Below are 19853 nucleotides of genomic sequence, written 5' to 3'. Positions count from 1 at the left end.
TTTACATAGTACCAAGGGAGCCAGGGCTCCTACTTCCTTCTCTACAATGCCTCCTGGTGTGAAATCGACAATGCCTTCTGTTTCATGAGTACGCTAGGCTAATCCTGCAAGGCAGGACTAAATTGCAATGGCAGAATAATCCAGGCCTGCTTGCACTCAGTTGTTATCCCCAAAACAGATTAAATTAGCTTGACGATTAGGCAGGGATGGGGACATTGTTAGCACTAGGCGAGAGCTTGACGGTAACATTTTTGGATGATTAAATTGAATAACAACTAATTAAATGGATACAATTATAATAAGTAATGGAGAGAATGAAACTCCTGGAGCTCAGCACACCAGAGCCTCCTTCATCAAAGGAACCTTGTCAATAGCTATCTGCAAGGTTGTAAGGTTTCCCAAAACTCCACAGAAAGCAAGCCCAAGCCAGAAGGAATTTCCTACATCTCCTTCCTGTTCAGAGACATGGAGCAGGAGCTCTGACAGGGTCTTGTGGAGAGGCCAGAATATCTAGGAGGTTACAGACACCTGCAGCACCACTGCTGAGAGAAGCTTGCAATACAGCAGTTGTGAGCTTCCACCGACACAAAGTGCTCCTGCAGCACAGCATATAGCACTCCATGGAGTCCCTTGCATCAGACTGCTTCCCACAGCTTCTGCTGGGAGAGGCTGGGACTGGAATATCTGGGAGCTGCCCCACAGCCAGAGCTCCTGCCCTGCTCCCTGGGACAGGCCAAAGCCCCTTCAGACAGACAACGAGTGAAGAGCGGTGCCTTACGGAGACATGGATTTTCCGTGAAGTCTCTCAGGAACTTCTCACACTCCTCCTCCATGTTGCCGCTTCCTCTGCAGGAGCACCAGGGCGACACCGTGATGCTGGTGATGCTCGAGTCAATGTAGTTGGGTGTCATATCGAACCCTGCTCAGGAGGAAGGAAAGGGAATCAGGGGCCAGAAGAGCAAAGTCTGACGGAGAGAAACAGCTCTGCGCTCCCTTCTGCCCCGACAGCCTCCCCTCACAGCAGGGTGGGCTGTGTACCAGCTTGGCTCTCGTCTTCCATGCCCAGTGGATTCCCCATGATCCAGGCAGAGCTAAAGGGAACTGCAGATGGCTCGTTCCAGCCTCCAGCTCTCCCCAACCCAAGTGGCTCTGAGAGACCCGCGCTACCAGGGACTCTCCCTCCAGCTGCTCACTCAGGAACCAGCTCAGGGTGGGATCCACAGCACAGAAGGGGAAGCAGGTAACTCAGTGGGAGATGGAGGGAGGGTAACAATTTGGTGGTGGGCGAAAGGCTCCATGTCCCATAACTAGCCCCTGGTATTGTCCTGTCTAAGCAGACACATGGCTCTTGGTCCCTCTGAGCTGGCCTGGTCCCCTGCTCCTTCCTTCTCTCTGTGGGAATCTTGTCTGACTCAGACATGCTGCTTGCCTGCTCAACGTGCCCCTGCTTCTCTCTTCAGGTGCGATGAGCAGAGCTGCCCTGACAGCTTCACACGGGGCCCTGGCCCACCCATCATCCCCTCTGCGTTCCTGGTGTCAGGATGCCTTTGAGTCCTGGTGTCAGGATCATAACAACATTTCCCGGTTGCCCACTGTGGCCCCTGCAATGCTGTGCAGTAATTGCGGGGGAGGCGGGGGAGAAGGAGCTCTGGGTCAGAGCAAAGCCAAGAGAAGCAAAACCCTGGACTGAAGAGTGAAACTGAGTCAGTGACAAAGCGGCTGGATTTTCTATCTCTGAAACTCACAGCTCTCTCCCCTGCAACCTGCACCCTAGGATTTAACCTACTGCCGAAGACCTCGGGAGCACCCCTCTGGGGAAAGGCCAATCGGCATCGGCTGAGCTTGCCAAACACCTCTGCCACCTTCACCTGTTTTCTCCCAGGTGCACCTCTAGAACCAGAGTTGTCTCCAGTAATAATACATCCTCCTTTAGCAAAAGAGCTTGCTGTACATAGCAAGGCCAGCATCTCTATGCCCCTTTAACAGAGGGAAACCTGAGACTTATCCAAGGTTACACAGCAGGTAGAGGTAGGAATACAACCCAGCTCCCCCTGTCCACTAGGCCACAGCATCTCCCTATAACCCCACCCTGCAGCAGATGCACAAAGGGGTTGGTGCTTTTGCTCTTGCGAGCTAAGAGGAAGGTTCCTGCAGATACAAGTGGTTGTTCTTGCTGGCTGCAGCAGCTTTGCTAAACTTCCAACGTCTGCATCCACTACCACCCCTCCAATACGCCCCAGCACTAAGTTATTCTGTCTCTAAAGTGTCAAGTCCCCCAAGCCACAATCCATAAACCAGTCCCCCCAAACCCAGACACTGATTGAGAAAGGCAACCCTGCTGTGCTCTGCATGATGAGCAAGACAGACTCACCTATTATCCCTGCGTAGGAGCCCAGACACGCCTGGTAATTATCCCCGGGGCAGCTGGTAAGTGACTGGAAAGAGACTTGACAATTTGTGTGAAAATCTGCCAATCTTGACCTGGTTACAAAACACAAGAGAGAGAACAGGGTTTGGTTGGTTTGTCTGCTTTTTCCTCCCTAAGAACTAGTAAATTCAGTGGTTTTAAAGCAGAGAGGAAAAGAAGAGAAGAGAACGTATTAGAGAGAAGAGCTAAAGGAGAATAATGGCTAGGATCTGCAGCAATATTTTAATGTATATGATCTCATTCTGTCATCGATCACACTCATGCAGCATCTACCACTGTATGTCAACCATGGCTCGACACCGTTCAGGGAGATGGCGTTACTGCATCACCGTAACAGGGCATTTATGTTATTGGGAGACAGATTTGAGTGCAAACACACGCACAAATAAGTTGACAAATGGTGACTTACATCAACCTCTTTGTAGCATAGATCCGGGTAGGTTTTGAACATAGCTCACACCCAGAACATGAGGATGCTCTGAAGATCAATTGCCCTCCCCCATTAGTCCAGCCAGCTTGAGTGAAAAGCACCAGCAGACTCAAGTGAGAGGTTTCTGTGCATGGATGGGACTCTGGTTAGGGGCAACACTTGAGTAGAATTCGAGTTAACTTTGCACTAAAAACACAAACCCTCAGAAGCAAGAATCAGAATGCAGAGAAAGCATGAAGGGGACAGGGTGGGCTGAGGTCTCAGGCCTGCCTCTCAAGAATAAGCAGGTTCCCAGATCTCTTTGCTGATTACGGCCATGCTGATCACCACAACCTTGCAAAATTCCACTCCTCACCAGGAGTAAGATTTCCTGATGGGCGAATGAGCTATTTATAGGGGTTGGGTTGTTTGGGGGATGGGGGGGTGTCTTGTTTTTCAGGAACATGCCAAAGGTTGGGTGAGTAGATTCAAAGCCTGGGCTAGTACATTTCCATGGGGCTTTTGTAAGGCTGGATTTACAGCGAAGAAATGATATGGCTATACACATATGGAGAGAATATCAGAGTGCCTAACCCAAGCAGACCCATGCAAATGTCATATGGCTTCTCATGGGAACATAACAATTGCCATAACAGATCAGACTTGGCTCTGACAGCGGCCAGCACCAGCTGTTTCAGAGGGAAGAGGCGAGAAACCCCAGTGGACAATTAAGGAATAACCTGCTCACAGGAGAAGATTCTTCCTGACCCTCATTAGTTAGTGGCTGGTTTGTGCCCTGAAGCAGGAGGATTTATATCCCTCAGCTATTCAGCAGCTCACCGGGGACAGAGTGAGACAAAGCCCTTCCTTTTATACATACACACATTGGGAAACAAAAGGGGAAATATTTCACCTCGTTGCTCCATCGTTGTTTTAAACAGGTTCTCACAAACACAGGGAGACCCAGACACGAAGGCCACCACTTCCCCTGGCAGTAAGAAATGCTGGTTTGGAGCAGGAAGGTCTGGAGAAAAGATTCTATGAAGCATCAGTGACCCATTCTCTCCTGCCCGGCATCCAGCCACTGCACTATGCACTACGCACACAGCAAAAACCAGGAGAATTCACATCAGGCCTCTTGCAACCGTGCTCACAAAGAGAGAGACAGATCAAAGCTCTCCTTCATGGCCTACTTTTTCTGCAGCCCACTTGGCAGCTGTCCTTTGGGGTCTCCCTTCCCTGCTGTTGCTGGATGACACACCGCCCTAAGACCCACTGAAGTCAGCGAGAGCCTGGCACGCTTTTCCCGGCAGTTGACGGGGTAAGGATTTCTGAGCTGTTTACAGTTTGTTCCTAAGCCAGAATGGGAACAGACACTAAGGGCCTAATTTTGAGAGGTGCTGAGTTCAGTCAGCACACCCCAGCTCCAGTGGGAGCAGAGAGTGCCCAGCACTTTGCAGGATCAAGCCTTAATGCTTTCAAAGCCTGACGAGCTGGACAACCATTGAGGGGGTTGGGTGACAGGCACTTCAGAGCCCCCTCCCACTCCTCTCAGCACAAACGCTCCCCGCCTGAGTGGCTCATACTTGCTTGACTTCAGAGAGATGTGGCTTCTGAGCACAGCCGAGGCTGACGTGCCTGTCCAGCTCGTTCCGAGTGGCTGGGTCCTGCCATCCCTGAGCCCTCAGGGTGACAGAAACAGAAGCCTTTAGAGCCTCGCCAGCCAAAACAGCAGGAAAAACTCCGTATCTTCGCTTCAAATCTCTCTCAACAACCTGACCTGCAAGCTCCTCTCTGACGCACTCAGGGGATGGTGAGCAGAGAGCCGGGGGGACGTGAGAGCGGCTCTGTTGCAGGGCATGGGGCCGACTCTCCCTGTTGCAAGAGCAATCACCGTGCTGTCACATTGCCACAAGTTTCATGTCATTAGTGTCTGGGTCCACGTACGGGTTGTGAGGTGTTAGCATTACAGATAGGCCGAAGCAATAGCTCCTTCTAGGAACAACCCCGCCCCAGCAGTCACACCTAGTGGCTGCAGCCAAAACAGGGTGCCCATCGTGCCAGGTGCTGTGGCACCATAGAGCAGCGGTAGGCAACCTATGGCACGCGTGCCGAAGGCAGCACACAAGCTGATTTTCAGTGGCACTCACACTGCCCGGGTCCTGGCCACCGGTCCGGGGGGCTCTGCATTTTAATTTAATTTTAAATGAAGCTTCTTAAATATTTTAAAAACCTTATTTACTTTACATACAACAATAGTTTAGTTATATATTATAGACATAGAAAGAGACCTTCTAAAAATGTTAAAATGTATTACTGGCACGCGAAACCTTAAATTAGAGTGAATAAATGAAGACTCGGCACACCATTGCTGAAAGGTTGCCAACCCCTGCCATAGAAAGTCTCTGCCCTGGAGAGCTTACAAACTGAAGCAGATTACACAAACGAGGGCAGTGCCGTCCCCCTGTTTCACAATGCTGTAGAGAGACCAAGGGTCACCCAAGGAAGTTTTCAGACGCTCCAAGCACTGAACTCATCTCTCCTGCATCCCAGGCCAATGCCCAAATCACAAGGCTACCCTTTCTTGTGTCTGATACCTTGGATTAAATGAAACCCTTTGCTGGTTTACACTGCACTGCTACAGTCAGCCAGTTACATGGCTAGCTGTGCATGTGACCCTGGGCCATAGTAACTACACTGGAAATACTAGGAGTAGCAAAGCCGTAGCTACACCATTATACAGTTCCATGGGTATCCATGCATGTTGCACTATTATTTACCTTGCATGTACTGTGAGTAACCCTATACTCATTGGTGCTTGCTTACTCAGGGCCCTTCCACTGAGGAAGGAGCGGTGAGCTGGGGCCATCACTTATGTTGGTGTCCAAGTACTGCACACAGATTCCTAGTTACCCTGTAAATACTACAGGGCCGCCCAGAGAATTCCGGGGGCCCGGGGTCTTCGGCGGCGGGGGGCCCCGCTCAGGGGCGGCTCTAGACCCCAGCGCGCCAAGCAGGCGCGTGGGGCGGCCCTTTCCCTGGGGGGCGGCATTTGGCTCCGGTTGAGCTCCTGCAGGCATGCCTGCGGCAGGTCGACCGGAGCCCGGGACGAGTGACTGCGGCGGGTGCCGTGGTCCCGCGGCTCCGGCTGACCTGACGCAGTCATGCCTGCGGGAGGTCCAGCCGAGCCGCGGGACGAGTGCCCCCTCCGCAGTCATGCCTGCGGCAGGTCCACTCGTCCCGGGCTCCGGTGGGAGCATGCCTGCGGGAGCTCAACCGGAGCCGCGGGAAGACGGGAAACACTCCAGGGGTCCCGGAAAACACTCGTGGGGGCCCCTGCGGAACGCGGGGCCTGGGGCAAATTGCCCCTCTTGCCCCCCCCTCTGGGCGGCCCTGAAATACTATAAGGATGGCATACAAGACACTGCCCTAATATGCTTAGCTAGTTACCAGCAGTGACTGGTATGCTGGGACATTGCTCGCTCTTTAAGTACTGCCTACATTCCGAGTGCTCTGTAAATTTCATATCCTTGTTTGGCCACACTGCTGCCAGCATCATTCCAGGATTGTATAATTTCACTGCTGGATCTTATCGGCCCCCTGGAATGTTAGAGGCTGGCGTGCGGTTGAAGCGCCCGGGGTTGGGTTGTTTTTGTGATTTGCCGGTGACACTGAAATACAAAGTCGCAAGTTTACAAAGGGAATAAGAAACCAGAGGCTCTGCTTGCCCATACTAGCTCCCCTCTAGGCTCTCATGCTCACCCCAGTGCACCACTGGCGTAGCTCTAAGCTACAGGGTGGGCAGAATGAAGGTGACAAAAAGGCCAGAAGAAAGGGAAAGGATGACAGTGGTGTCAGGGATTAGGGGCGGTGGGGGAACAGACCAGAACATCCTGCTTCTGAGCATCACATAAAGATGCAAATAAAGCCTCTTCCCTTTCTTCCAAGCCCATCTTTGTTTGGGCTAGTGGCTAAGTCAGCAGACTGAAAGCCAGGCAATTTCAGTTCTATTCCTGGCTCTGCCTCAGACTGCTGGATAAGCCACTTTGCCTCTGTTTTCCTTCATACCCCTTGTTGTCTTCTCTTGCTTCTCGGTGGCAGGGGAGAGAGAGACAACAACCATAATATTTGTTGCCTAATGGGAGGCTCTCAAATACCAAGGTGATGAGGGCCATATGGGAGCACGGCTATTATTATTATGTGTGTTATGGTAGCACCTAGGGACCCCAGCGGAGATTATTGCATGAGGTGCTGTAAAAACACAGAATGAGACAGTCCCTGCCCTGTAGAACTTACAAAGACAGAACCAAGGACTAGGGGGAAGGATGGCACATACAAGCAGAGCGAACACAGTGATGGTCTGCAAACACCATGTTAGTGCCACCATTTTGATTGGTGTCTTCCTTCATGTGTTTTGTTTTAATTCCTTTAGAGGATGGGGTTTTCTTGGGGTTGGCTAAACAGGGACAGAAAGAAAGGAAGAGGGGACTCTGAAGAGAGGGAGGTCAGAGAAACATGGAGGATAGATAGATAGATACAGGGCCGGCTCCAGACCCCAGCGCGCCAAGCGCGTGCTTGGGGCGGCATGCCGCGGGGGCGCTCTGCCGGTCGCCGGGAGGGCGGCAGGCGGCTCCGGTGGACCTCCCGCATACATGCCTGCCTAGGGTCCGCTGGTCCCGAGGCTCCAGTGGACCTCCTGCAGACGTGCCTGCGGAGGGTCCGCTGGTCCCGCGGCTCCGGTGGACCTCCCGCAGGCATGCCTGCGGATGCTCCACCGGAGCCGCGGGACCAGCGGACCCTCCACAGGCACGTCTGCAGGAGGTCCACCGGAGCCGTGGGACCGGCGACTGGCAGAGCGCCCCCGCGGCGTGCTGCCGTGCTTGGGGCAGCGAAATTGCTAGAGCCGCCCCTGGAGAGAGAGAGAGAGAGAGAGAGAGAGAGAGATTGAGATTTCCAGAAAGGCCAATAACGAGGAGTTCCATATGGAGTTAAGGAGTTTGCTTACATTACAGCCTTACAGCTATATGGCTTACTGCCGCCAATAGGGATTTTCTTCTCAGTTACATCAAAGCCGCCTTGCAAATCGTATCATTTCAATCTAAAATGGAACTGGCAGCGCTGGGTAGGGAACTTTCTACAGTTGGGAAAGCTGGCCAAGAAAAAAAATGGGGTTTCCTCCCAGGAACAAAAGTAATAATTGAACAAGAGATGAGTCAACAGAAAAAGAAAACCAGCTCCAAACCTAGAACAGCTTTGGCAAAGCCAGAGCTGAACTCTGTGGATCTCTAAATGAATACTCTTCTCGATTCAGTCTAATCAGTTCCAGTCATCTAACACGTGGTGCCTTATTATTATTAATGTTGCAGTAGACCTGCATACCCCACTGTGCATATACCTAGTGAGGGACAGCTCCTGCCCCAAAGAGCTTACAGTCTGAACAGACAAGACCAGCGAAGGAAGTAGTCTACGTGACACACCCACAGTCACAACATGGAATAGAACCTAAGCCTCCTGACTCCCAGTCCAGTGCCCTAATACCTAGATTATACTGCCTCACCATAATACCTGGAATAGGTGCCCCACATGCACTGTAAAAAACACCACATTGTGGAACTCAGTAACAATAACAGCATCTCCCTCATCAGGGTTTGCAACATATTGAGGACTGAATTGTGACTCAGCCAAACTGGGTCAATGTAGCCAGGTCTCCTGACATCATATTGCTCAATGTAGAGAAGACCTTGGCTTTCACAGGGGAGTCTCCCCTGAGCAATTTTTTCTTGCCTCTTTCCAATTTTTTTCTTTTTGCTTCCTTGTTAATTAAATGTCAGCTCTCTACAACCAGTGATTGAATTATCCAATACTACCTGCCTAGAGCCATCCAAATTGATCAAAATAAAGGGCGGAAATTGTGGGGGGGGGGGGGGGTTAAATACAAATTATTTGGATCCAGAAGTTTTTGATCACATTAAATGGAGGAACAAACGAAGCCGTGATTGAATGAAGTGGAAGGATCTGCAGTAATACCCTCCATTTATACATTGCTTTTTGTCACAACGGATATCAAAGCACTCTACAGAATGAGTGACAGATCCTGCTGAAATGCAGCCACCCATGGGGTGGAACTCAGCAGTTGCTTACTAGCACTCAGCAATAACAATTGAGGACAGGATGCAAGTGGTTGGAAAACAAGGGTAAGAGGGAAAGTGGTGCAACTTGTGCCAGTCTGGCATTGTGTGTGTTCAAAACTGAGTGTGGTTGACTCTGCTGTACATGCCAAAGGATTAGAAGTGAAACATGCAACAGCCGCCAGGAAACTGGAAGATAAACAGTCGTCCCATGTGCTGTATCTTATACCTTCTCCTGCTGCTTGTTAAGCCCTTAGTGTGTAAGTTACACTCATTTTTGCTCTGAATTAGCACTTACACCAGTTTGCTGACCCACTTACTGCCTATCTACAGACTACATTTTCCAGGGCTATGTTAATGGGATGTGCCAATCTTAATGGGATTGGGGCCTTTAGACACTAGGGTAATATAAATAATTAACAGTAATAAATAATAAAATAATAACAATAGTAATAATAATAATAATGCAGATGACACCACCATTTAGTCCACTGATAAATCTGGTCCAGAGACCTCCAGTGGAGCTGCATCTACTTTAGACAGAGAGGAAAGCTGGTCTTGTGGTTAAGACACTGGGACTTGAGAGAAGGGGGTTCAATTGCTGGCTCTGCCACAGACTCCCTGTGTGACCCTGGGTAAGTCACTTAGGGAATGTCTCCGCTGCAACTGGGAGTGTGCCACAGTTCTGGCTAGCTGGGCTGGGAGGCACGCTGCCAGCTGCAGGGCAGATGTACTCTTAATCTCTCTGTGCCTCTGTTCCCCACTGTTACATGGGGATATTCATCTTCCTCCTTCCCACTGCTCATCTATTTAGACTGTCAGATCTCCAGGGCAGGGATTGTCTCTCACTGTATCTGTACAGTGCCTAACTCTGGGCTTGCTACTGTAATTACGGAATGTGGACCCAATTTGCCAGGTCTCCCATAAACACATGAACATCTCTACCTGCAGAACACATAAGACTACAAGATGGGGTATCCTGAACCCCTACTCTCTTGGCTTCCAATGTGCCTGGCACAGACATTCCGTACTGAGAGTAGAGAAGCCCTGACTTCAGCATTAGGGTTAATGATATGCACTGCTGTTCAGCTGGATCATGAATTATGGAGCTGCTAAAGCTAAAAGGTCCCAGGGGATTCCTGGATTTGCAAAGCAGCCCTGATAAAGGACAATGAAGAGATCTTTCTCTTCCTCTGGATACAACATTCTCTCCCTGGAGTTAGGCAGTGTAAAAACAATAGTTTGCCTCGATTCATTACCAGCCCAGAAACAAACAGCGAGGTATGATACAGCTCGCCAGAATTAATGAGCTCAGCTATCACCTCCTCCTGCATGTCTCACCCCTGGCGTTTTCAATTCTCCTAAGCTGGCGAGGCGATGCTAAAGGATACAAGTGCTCAGGCAAGAACTTAAAAATGCATCAGGCCTGATTCTCAGCGACGCTAAGGCCCGTTCTATGCTGCTCGGAAGCGGAAAGGGGACTTAGCATGGGAATAACTGGTCCCATGAGAATAACCTCTGTTCAGAGTGTCTTCCCCGGCTGGTGAATAGCTGGTATGAGGTCCATATGTGGAGCCTGCTTCCAGCCCACTTGGGTAGGGCGGTGTCCCCAAAGAGCAGTATATTTTACAGCTGTTCTCTGCTTCCCAGGGCCTAATGGGGGCCAGCAAGCATGGTAAAGAGTGCAGGATGCAAATTTTCAGCCTTTGCCTTATTCTGAGACTCAATTGTCCTATGCTCTCTGTCTAGCTAGGTGTCTATATGGCCTTTGCCACCATAGGACCCGAGTGCCTCTCTCCAGTTTAAAAGGATTGCCCAAGAGAAGCATTCTGGCTAACCAGCAGCATAACAAACTTGTCTTTAATGACCAAGTGGGAAAGGGCAGGACAGAGGACAGCAGGGGAGAAAGAGAAACAGCTAAAGGAATTTAATCTATTTCCCCATCTTAAGTATCCTCACACCTCTTGTCTGCAATGGCCCATCTTGATTATCACTACAAAAGTTTTTTTTCCCTCCTGCTGATTATAGCTCATCTTAATTAATTAGCCTCTTACAGTTGGTATGGCAACTTCCACCTTTTCATGTTCTGTATGTATATATATCTCCTTACTATATGTTCCATTCTATGCATCTGAAGAAGTGGGCTGTAGCCCACGAAAGCTTATGCTCAAATAAATTTGTTAGTCTCTAAGGTGCCACAAGTACTCCTGTTCTTATTGCACCTTAGCCACCAATTCCCTGGCTTCCATCTCCTGGCTAACACCTCCCCACGTGCTGTAAGCAGACACATCAACCGAGAGTACGTCTACACTGCAGCTGGAGGTGGGATTGCGGATGGGGTGGACTTACCCACAGTAGCATAACTAAAACTAGCAGTGGAGATGTGGCAGCATGGGCTTTCCAATGCGAATAAGTGCCCAGCATTCCAGGTGGGCTTGTGCAGCCCATGCTGCAGCCTGCACCGCTGCACCTACGTTGCTGTTTTAAGCCATGCTAGCGTGCGTAAAGCTAGCGCAATCACACTTCAGATTGCAGTGTGGACGGACCCTGAGAGAGAGGAGTGCGTGCTGCTTGCGTGTCAGGAGTGTTCCATTCAGGAGCCACCGATGTGGGTTTTAATTCCCTCTTCTCTTGTGGAAAATGTGAGAACAAAAGCAAATCAGAACGGCCTGGCCCCTGATCCAACTCCCCCACCCTTCAGTGAGCGAACTGTACATGTTGTCAGCCCTCAGGAGGGAAGGACGTCAATGCATACATCAGCCCACCCTCTCCTCACCCCCAGTTCAGAGCCAGCTCCCACTCCTTGCTGGAAACAAACCTCTCCTTTCTGTCATGCTCAGCTCTTTTGTTTTAGTGCCACTCGTAAATCCAACGCAAAGCTAACCTGATAGCACTCCACTCCTCCTCACAATGCAGCAGATTAGGCTTCAGTAAACCTGCTTGTTTATTTCCCTGGTCTGTGATATTATTCTCCCAAAGGGAAAGGCACTTTTCCACAGCCTGTGGCAGAATCAACGCAGTGACAGGTGCCCTGGGCTCCAGCCTACAAGGCTCTGAGCTTTCCATCCCATACTCAGGAAAGCACCTACGCACATGTAGAGTCAACTCCTGTGTTTAAAGTCAGGCATGTGTTTAAGTGCTTTACTGGATTGGCTTTGGAGCGCTCAGAACCTTGCAGGATTGAGTCCCCCCAGGGTGTGTCTTCACTGAGGAGTTAATCCGGGCTCTTACCAGTGTTTTACACTAACTCTCCCTACAGTCCACACCCAAAAACCATTTACTCAGGTCTGGAGGTGCTTCAAGCCTGAGCTACCTGGCCCAGCTGGGGGTGCAGAGTAGAACCCAGGCTACACTTTCACTTGGGCTAGAACCCGCCTGCTTTGCAATGAGGACACAGGCTAAATCACTCAAGTGCTGATAGTCCTGTAATGTCTTCCCATAATTCCCCCGGTAGGACAGACAAGTTCTCCCATAATTGACAACTGGCTGGGAAAGAATCAGAATATCTCTGCTCAAAGAACCATTGGTGGGTGCAGAAACAGGGAGGTCACAGTAACTCAGATATGGCTTTGCAGCGTGGGTGCTCACACCCGAATCAGGCTAACACATGTGTTCAGATGGCCATGCAGATCAACTGGACTAACTCTGCAGTGAAGACACACCCTAAAAGGGGAAGGAAAGTTGTGCGACCCCTCTACAAAGATTTCACCCTTTCTGCAAATTTTCTAGCAGAAAGGTACTTTCAAGGAAACAGCCAAATTTAGGAGAATATTCATAGGAAGCAAATTTGGAGGGCCAGATCCTCCCCTGATGTAAACCAGTGTAGCTCCATGGATTATGCCAGTTTACCCCAGATGAGGATAAAGCAAACTGAATTTGCAAACACAGCCATTCATGCTGGAAATCTGATTGTAAGAGTTACATTCTTCCCACCAGGGAATGGAGTCAACACCATGTGACCTAGGGGCGCACGACACTATCTCAGGCTATGTCTACACTGCAGCTGCAGGTGTAATTTCCAGGTTGGGTAGATACACGTCTACTAATGGTGTGGACAGAGGCATGGACCAACCACCCAAATACACACCTAGGGTCTTGGATAGGATTGTACTCAAGTGGCCAGCTGCTGCTCCTGCTGCCTGCACCACTCCGGCCACACTGCTATTTTTAGCATGCGAGCTTGATCAAAGCTAGCCACCTATACATCTACCCAAGGTGGAAGTTACAGCTGCAGTGTTGACATACCCTCAGAACCCACAGACCAATAATTGTTCTGCAAATACATTTGAACGATGGTCTGTTCACAAACACACAAAAAAGTAAGAGGGAAACTCACAAGAAAGAACACAGGGATTGCCAGACTGGATCGAAATTGGAGTCCATCTAGCCCAGTACCCCGTTTCTCTCAGTGGCCAAGACCAGCTGCTTCTGAGGCAAGGGCAAGAATCCCTGCAGTAGGCAATTATGGGATAATCTTCCCCAACAAGAAGTTTCTTCCTGACCCCCATTAATTAGAGGTTGGTGAATGCCATGAAGCATGGGGGTTTCTATCCCCAACTGAATACATATTTTGGTACAAATCAATCTCAAAAGGCAGCATCTGTGGAGAAAGGAGGAAAGGTTTGTTCTTGCTAGTGGTACAACTGGATATACAACAGCAGGCAGGTTGCAAACAGAAACAGGTCCTGCTGAGCAGTGGCAGCTGAAAAGAGAAGGGATGCCAGGATAGATGCGGAAGGGAAAGTTAAACAACAAAGCCCAGTACCAATGGAATGGAAAACTGTGGATACAGCACCCCAGAGGGAAATCAGAACACCAGGGCTGAGCCACCTTACTGAGCATCTGGTCAACACGCCCCTCCCAAGCTGAAGACATTGAATGCAACCAGCTGTGAGCTATGTCAGCTCAGAGTGTGAAAAGCCTTGCCTGCCTTCCCCAGAGAAAGAGCATCAGCAAGGGTGAGAAAAGAATACATTGCTGCTCGGAAACGACTGCTGCTGGCACCTGAGAAGGCTGGGGGCCACTCACCACTTATATCTGGGACTTACATTTCACAGCTGGAGTGTGTGCTCTGCTCAAGGGGGTGCTAATAGGGGGGACTGTGACTCAGAGGACTTGTGCTCTATTCCCTGCCCTATGCCACTGTTCTGCTGGGTGACCTTGGGTGAGTCATTTCACCTCTCTGCACCCCAATCTGCCCATTTGCAAAATGGGGATACTACTACCTCCTGGGGTGGGATGGGAGGCATTTGTGAGGGTTAATTCATTAATGTGGAGCTCGGGTACTAGGGTGATGGGCACCAATGCAAAAGCACAGATAGCAGGCTTGCAAGGTGCCTGGAGATCCAGGGAAGTCAGGGACTAGAGAAGGGCAAAGAATTATTCTTAGAGATGGGGTTGTGCAAAATCTGCACCCAGATCTGGATTTCCCAAATGGCCCCTATCTTCATAATGGGCTAGACCAAATCCCTGAATCCCAATTGCCACCCCGCTCTGGGCCATTCAGCATCCAGGCAACTTGAGCCTATCTTTGATGATGCAACATGAGACGCAGACCACATGAATCCAGAGCAGGGGAGACCCGGCTCCCACATTTGCCACTTCTCTTCCAGCATCCATTGCCCTTGGTGTTGCTATTACCACCTCCAGACTGACCTCCATGGATGTCCAGCCTGTGCCTCTTCTACTTGTGCCTGACTCCTGTCCTCAGTGCCCATCCTAAACACTCCTGCCCTACTGCAAAGGAATAAACCACCCTGCAGGAGATAACCAAAGCTGCAGCTAGACTGCAGGGGACAGAGGGCTGCGGAGTGCTGACTCTAGTGGATGGGCAAAGGGGTAGTATACGAAGCTCTAACCCCATTGCCCACCTCTGCAGGGAATAGTCCCTGTACCTTAGCTCCCTGGAGGCCTGATCCTCCTTGCAGATGTTTCTGGTGTAAATCAGGAGTGACTCTGCTGAAGTGGTGCTGCATTGGTGTGGACCCAGTGCAAGCAAGCTTAGAATCAGGCTACATGAGTGCAAGCAGCAGGGAGAGTGTTAGTGCCGCCAGGGATGTGAGACGCTCCAAAGTGGGTCCCCCCCAACTACTTTTTCATACCAGCTGGCACAGCTGAGCTATGCCTTGGAAAGCGTGCGGTTCCCATGGACAGGAGGCCACTTCTGAGCATGCTCCCGCTAGGGCATTCATACCCCCTGCAGGTTGTATGTCTCTAGGGGCTGCAGCAATGCCTCCCCATGCACAAGGCAGAGAGAAGGGAGGGAGGCTAAGAATGTAGAGTCTAGTCTACCCTAGAAGCCTGGAGTCCTGGGCCAAGGACTTGATCCAGCTCTCACTGAAGTTAATGGGACCCTTTCCACTGACACCAGTGAGGTTAGATCTGGCCTTAAAAGCCCCCATAACCTCTTGCCAATCTGCAGGCAAGGGGGGACCTGCCCAACTGCAGAAAAACTCTGATGCTTTCTAAACATACTTGTGCTAAGAAGGTACTTGAGCTCCTTCCTTCTTTCCTTCCCCCACCGCTCCTCAGGAGATAAATAAAGTTCATGACAGCATCTCCCTCTCCCAGAATTAGAGACAAAGTTATGTCAATTCCCTTAAAGAACTGTGGCAAGTTCATCACCCAGCGTGATGGAAATTTGTCAGCCCACTCCCCGGGGCCCTGCTCCTGGCTTGTAGCATCCTCTAAGGCAAATGTTATTCTTTTCATAATACATGACAAGCCAGCTGGTAATCTTTCCATAATATCCAAGCCAGATGTCACTCTTTCCGTTATATACAATGAGTTCACAGTCGTTGGATGAGATTCTAACTGCCAGGAATAAACCTTATTGGAACAGTCCCATGGCTTCTCAGATTTCTGCCTTTAAGTGCCTCGGTGAAAAGAGACAGAGCCAAGTCCGTTTTAGCAGCAATGCGGGGAACTCATGCCAAATTGCTGCTCACAACTCCAGGCAGCAGGTGGGCCCAGCCAGTCTTTGCCTAGAAATCTGAGACCTGCTTTGGAGTCAGCTTCCCTGGCAGCTGAGGTCAAATCCCATGAAAGAGGGAGGAGGAGAAGAGAGAGAGAGCGCGCGCGCACCAAAAATCTTGGCTGTCAAGTTATTTTCCTGAAATCCATCCAAGAAAAAAGGAACAAAAAAAGGATTAAAAGAGAAGAACAAATGAGACCAACCCGAATGCTGAATTTCAAAGTTAAAATTCTCCGGCTTGTTTCCCCTTTGATGAATTCATCTCGGAAATGTGTTTTCCTTCTGGACAAAAAGGCCGGGACAATTCAATTTGGCTGGGATTCCCTGGCTAAGGTTTCCTTGTATCCTTTAAAGGAAAACAGGCAGAGTGCAGTTTAATTTGACCACATTAAATTAGCTCAAGTCACCTGCAGCTGTTCCAGTCATGAGAGGTGGGAAGGGTGCAGTGCCAAGATTTTCCAAGTAACTAGTCATTTGGAGTGCCTCCATTTTTCTATGCCCAATGTGGGACAGCTTGAAGGGGCTTGACTGTCAGAAAGTATGGAGCACTCAGGTCCCTTTAAGACATCTGAGCCTGGGCACCCAAAATCATTGGTAACTTTGGAAAACTTGGCCTGCAGTCACTGATATCAGAGACAAGGTGGTAACAGCAAACCACTGCCAATCTGACCTGGGAAAAAATTCCCTCCCAACCCCAAATATGGTGATCAATTAGAACCTGAGCATGTGAGCAAGACCCATCAGCCAGACACCTGGGGTCATCTACCCCAATGATCAAAGGAATGGGGAACCTACCGTAGGAGAGGAGACTTAAGGAGCTTGGCTTGTTCAACCTAATGAAACAAAGGCTTCGGGGAGATGTGATTGTTCTCTATAAATACATCAGAGGGATAAACACCAGGGAGGAGGCAGAGTTATTTAAGTTAAGGGCAAATTCTGGCACAAGAACAATGGATATAAACTGGCCATCAACAAGTTTAGGCTTGAAATTAGGGGAAGGTTTCTAACCATCATGTGTTGGTAATTCATCGCTGACCATAATGTGGAACTGTATCAAATACTTGACTGAAATCCAGGTAGATTCTATCTACTGCATTTCCTTTGTCTAGAAAATCAATTACCTTCTCAAAGAAAGAGATCAGGTTGGTCTGGCATGACTACCTTTAGCAAAACCATGTTGTACTTTATCCCAATTACCATTTACCTCTAGGTCTATAATTACTCTCTTTCAAATTTGTTCTAAGACCTTGCATACAGTTGAGGTCAAATTAACAGGTCTGTAGTTTTCACTCTTTTCCCCTTTCTTAAATATAGGTACTTTGTTTGCAATTCTCCAGTCGTAGAGTACGACCCCTGAGTTTACGGATTCATTAAAAATCCTTGCTCTTGGGCTTGTAATTTCATGAGACAGTTCCTTTAACATTCTTGGATGAAGATTATCTCCCTGCCCCGTTTGGTCCCATTAAATTGTTTGAATTTGGCTTCCACCTTGGATATGTAATTTCTACTTCATATCCTTGTTCCCATTGGCCACCCTGCCACAACTCCAAGCTCCTAATTACCCCTATTAAAAACTAAGGCCCTTCACAATCTTGTAACATATTTATCCTCACAGCACCCCATGAGGCAGGGCAGTGCTATTATCCCCATTGTACAGATGGGGAACTGAGACCCGAGGGACTAATCCCAGAGCTTCAACAGTATTTAGGCACCTAAATCCCATTGATTCTGCTTACATACTTATGAGAATCTGGGCCTCAGAGACTTGCCCTAAGTCACACAATGCCCCCATCTCTCACCAGGTCACATTTGGAGGCAATTCTGGTTTTTATATGAATCAACGTTCTTCGCCACAACTGAGATCACAGCCCCATTGTGCGCATTGCTGTACACACCCAGAGTGAGAGACAGTCCTTGCTCTAAAGAGCTAAACAGACAAGACAGACAAATGGTAGGAGGGGAAACAGAGGCACAGGGAAGGGAATCAGCTTGCCAAAAGTCACACAGCCAGTCAATGGTATAGCCAGAAATAGAACCCACATCTCTTGAACAATAGGCAAGGACCCCAACCATTGGGCCACACTGCTAATGCATACGATTGCCTAGTTACCGTTGTACAATGCTCCCTAATCTCATGTAAGCATTTTGTATGCCGTTTGTCAGTGCCACCAAGACACCCACATTCCAGCATTAAAAGTCTCTTCCAGAGCATTTTTTAGCCAGCAAGGACTCCCGAGGGCTGTAACACTTGGGTCTCATTTCTGTGGTTGGGTTTAGCGTGCGGGTGCGGTGGGTGGCCTATGATAGACAGGAGGTCAGACCGGATAAGCTGGTTGTCCCTTCGGGTCTTAAACGCCATGAGAACTGACGCCAAGGTGCCTAAGTGGCCCTAACTGTGCTCCTTCCTGAGCACCTGGCAGGGTCTCGGCACAGCACCAGGAACAGTTTGAGGAATTCGCTGCCCCATGAACCGTATCATGCATTTGAGTATTTCATGCAGAAAACATCCACAATGTGGAAATTACTCAAGATGTGTTTTCAAGGGCCTTTTACAAGGACTGAGGCAAAATGGCTTTAATGGACAGAGGCGTCCGCACACCCGCTCTGATGTGCCCCTCCCTCAGCAGTTCAGCACCTGTCTGAGTCACTGTGATGCGCCATGGAACTCTCATGAGCGCAACCAGAGGCAGAAGATTTTCAGCCACCCACCGGGCAGGCAGGACGAAAGCGCTAGAAAGAGCAATACCCTCATTGCTGCCTGAGAGCTTCCATGCTTGGCTCGGCCTCCGGCACCGCATCCCCCTGCCTTTGTTTGGTTAGGGGGAGGGTTGGCTGTGTCAGAGCATCCCGGGAGTGTGCACCTCACACAGACAAGCCCCTGCTCACCAAGAGCTCTACAACCCCAACAGGGCACACACTAAACTCGCAGCTGGTAGGCCGGGCTGAGATTTCAGGAGGGATCCGTAGAGGGAAGAGCAGGACTGCATGGGAGGCCAAGAGTGTAGGGAGCCCTGTGCTTCTGCAGCAGCATTTAGTGGGCTCCTCAGACTCTGCCCTCTCTGAGCTCTGGGGCCCAATAAGCTATGCCAGGGGAAACCTTCACATGCAGTATCTATGCAGACACTTGCCTTCCCCTGCTCAGCAGTGGCCCCTCTCATTCACTAACCTATTCCTTCAGCATAGCCTGCCCAAATCAGCACTCAACCCCTGTTCCCTTATGTTCACTCTGCCTGCTCCTCGATCAACCCTGCTCATCCCTCTCCAAGGTCCTCCAGGACACGTGCCTATGATGCTCATTTTGCACCCTGGGTTCACCAGGGTGTGTGCGCAGAGCACAAGTGGGGAGTCAAAGGAAGGATGACAGATTGGCTGGGCCCAAGCCTGGGACTTAGAAGACTGGCTTCAGTTCCCTGCTCTGCCACAGCCTGCTGGTATAACCATGGATGAGTCACCTAGCCCCTCTATGCCTCAGTTCCCCCTCTGTAAAACAGGAAGAACAGCTCTGCCCTGCCTCACAGAGGTGTGTTGAGGATAAAGAGTGTGAGGTCGTCAGATACCACTGTAACAGGGTGAGTATAAGTGCCTAGATAGATAGGAACAGAGCTGGATAGATAACTTACACAAAAATGGAATTTGTAGGACAAAAAATGTGTTTTCCATTGAAAACAGAAGCCACTAGATGGATGATGTAGTTCCATCAGATAACCCTGGCAAAACGTATGACCAATAAGGAGAATGACTCTTTATGCATTTAATTGTTCAAGTTCAGAAGTGGTTTATGTCTGAGATGTTGTTAAGAATGCATGCTCATGAAAACATGTGTGCGACACAGAGTTTGGCATTTGTGAGGACTGTGGTTGGTTAACTAAAGGAGTCCAAAGGAAAAAAGAGGGAAGCAGGGGAAAAATCCACAAG

At 49.6% G+C, this 19853-nt stretch overlaps 1 protein-coding gene across 5 annotated transcripts in view; it reads right to left on the bottom strand.

The window, feature by feature from the left end:
- The window catches only part of GFRA2 (GDNF family receptor alpha 2), a 113114-nt gene that overhangs the window by 16483 nt on the left and 76778 nt on the right, over positions 1-19853 (bottom strand). For all 5 annotated transcript variants that reach the window (XM_039521337.1, XM_039521334.1, XM_039521335.1 and 2 more), the window contains 2 exons: positions 2372-2481; positions 779-919 (listed from right to left, as the gene is read on the bottom strand). In XM_039521337.1, the coding sequence (XP_039377271.1) occupies positions 779-919; positions 2372-2481 (251 nt within the window). The remainder of the gene's footprint in view (positions 1-778; positions 920-2371; positions 2482-19853) is intronic.

Source organism: Mauremys reevesii, linkage group 2, assembly GCF_016161935.1.
Source record: "Mauremys reevesii isolate NIE-2019 linkage group 2, ASM1616193v1, whole genome shotgun sequence".
Lineage (NCBI taxonomy): Eukaryota > Metazoa > Chordata > Testudines > Geoemydidae > Mauremys > Mauremys reevesii.
Note: the sequence above shows the minus strand (reverse complement) of the source record. Positions and strands in the feature narration are given on the sequence as shown.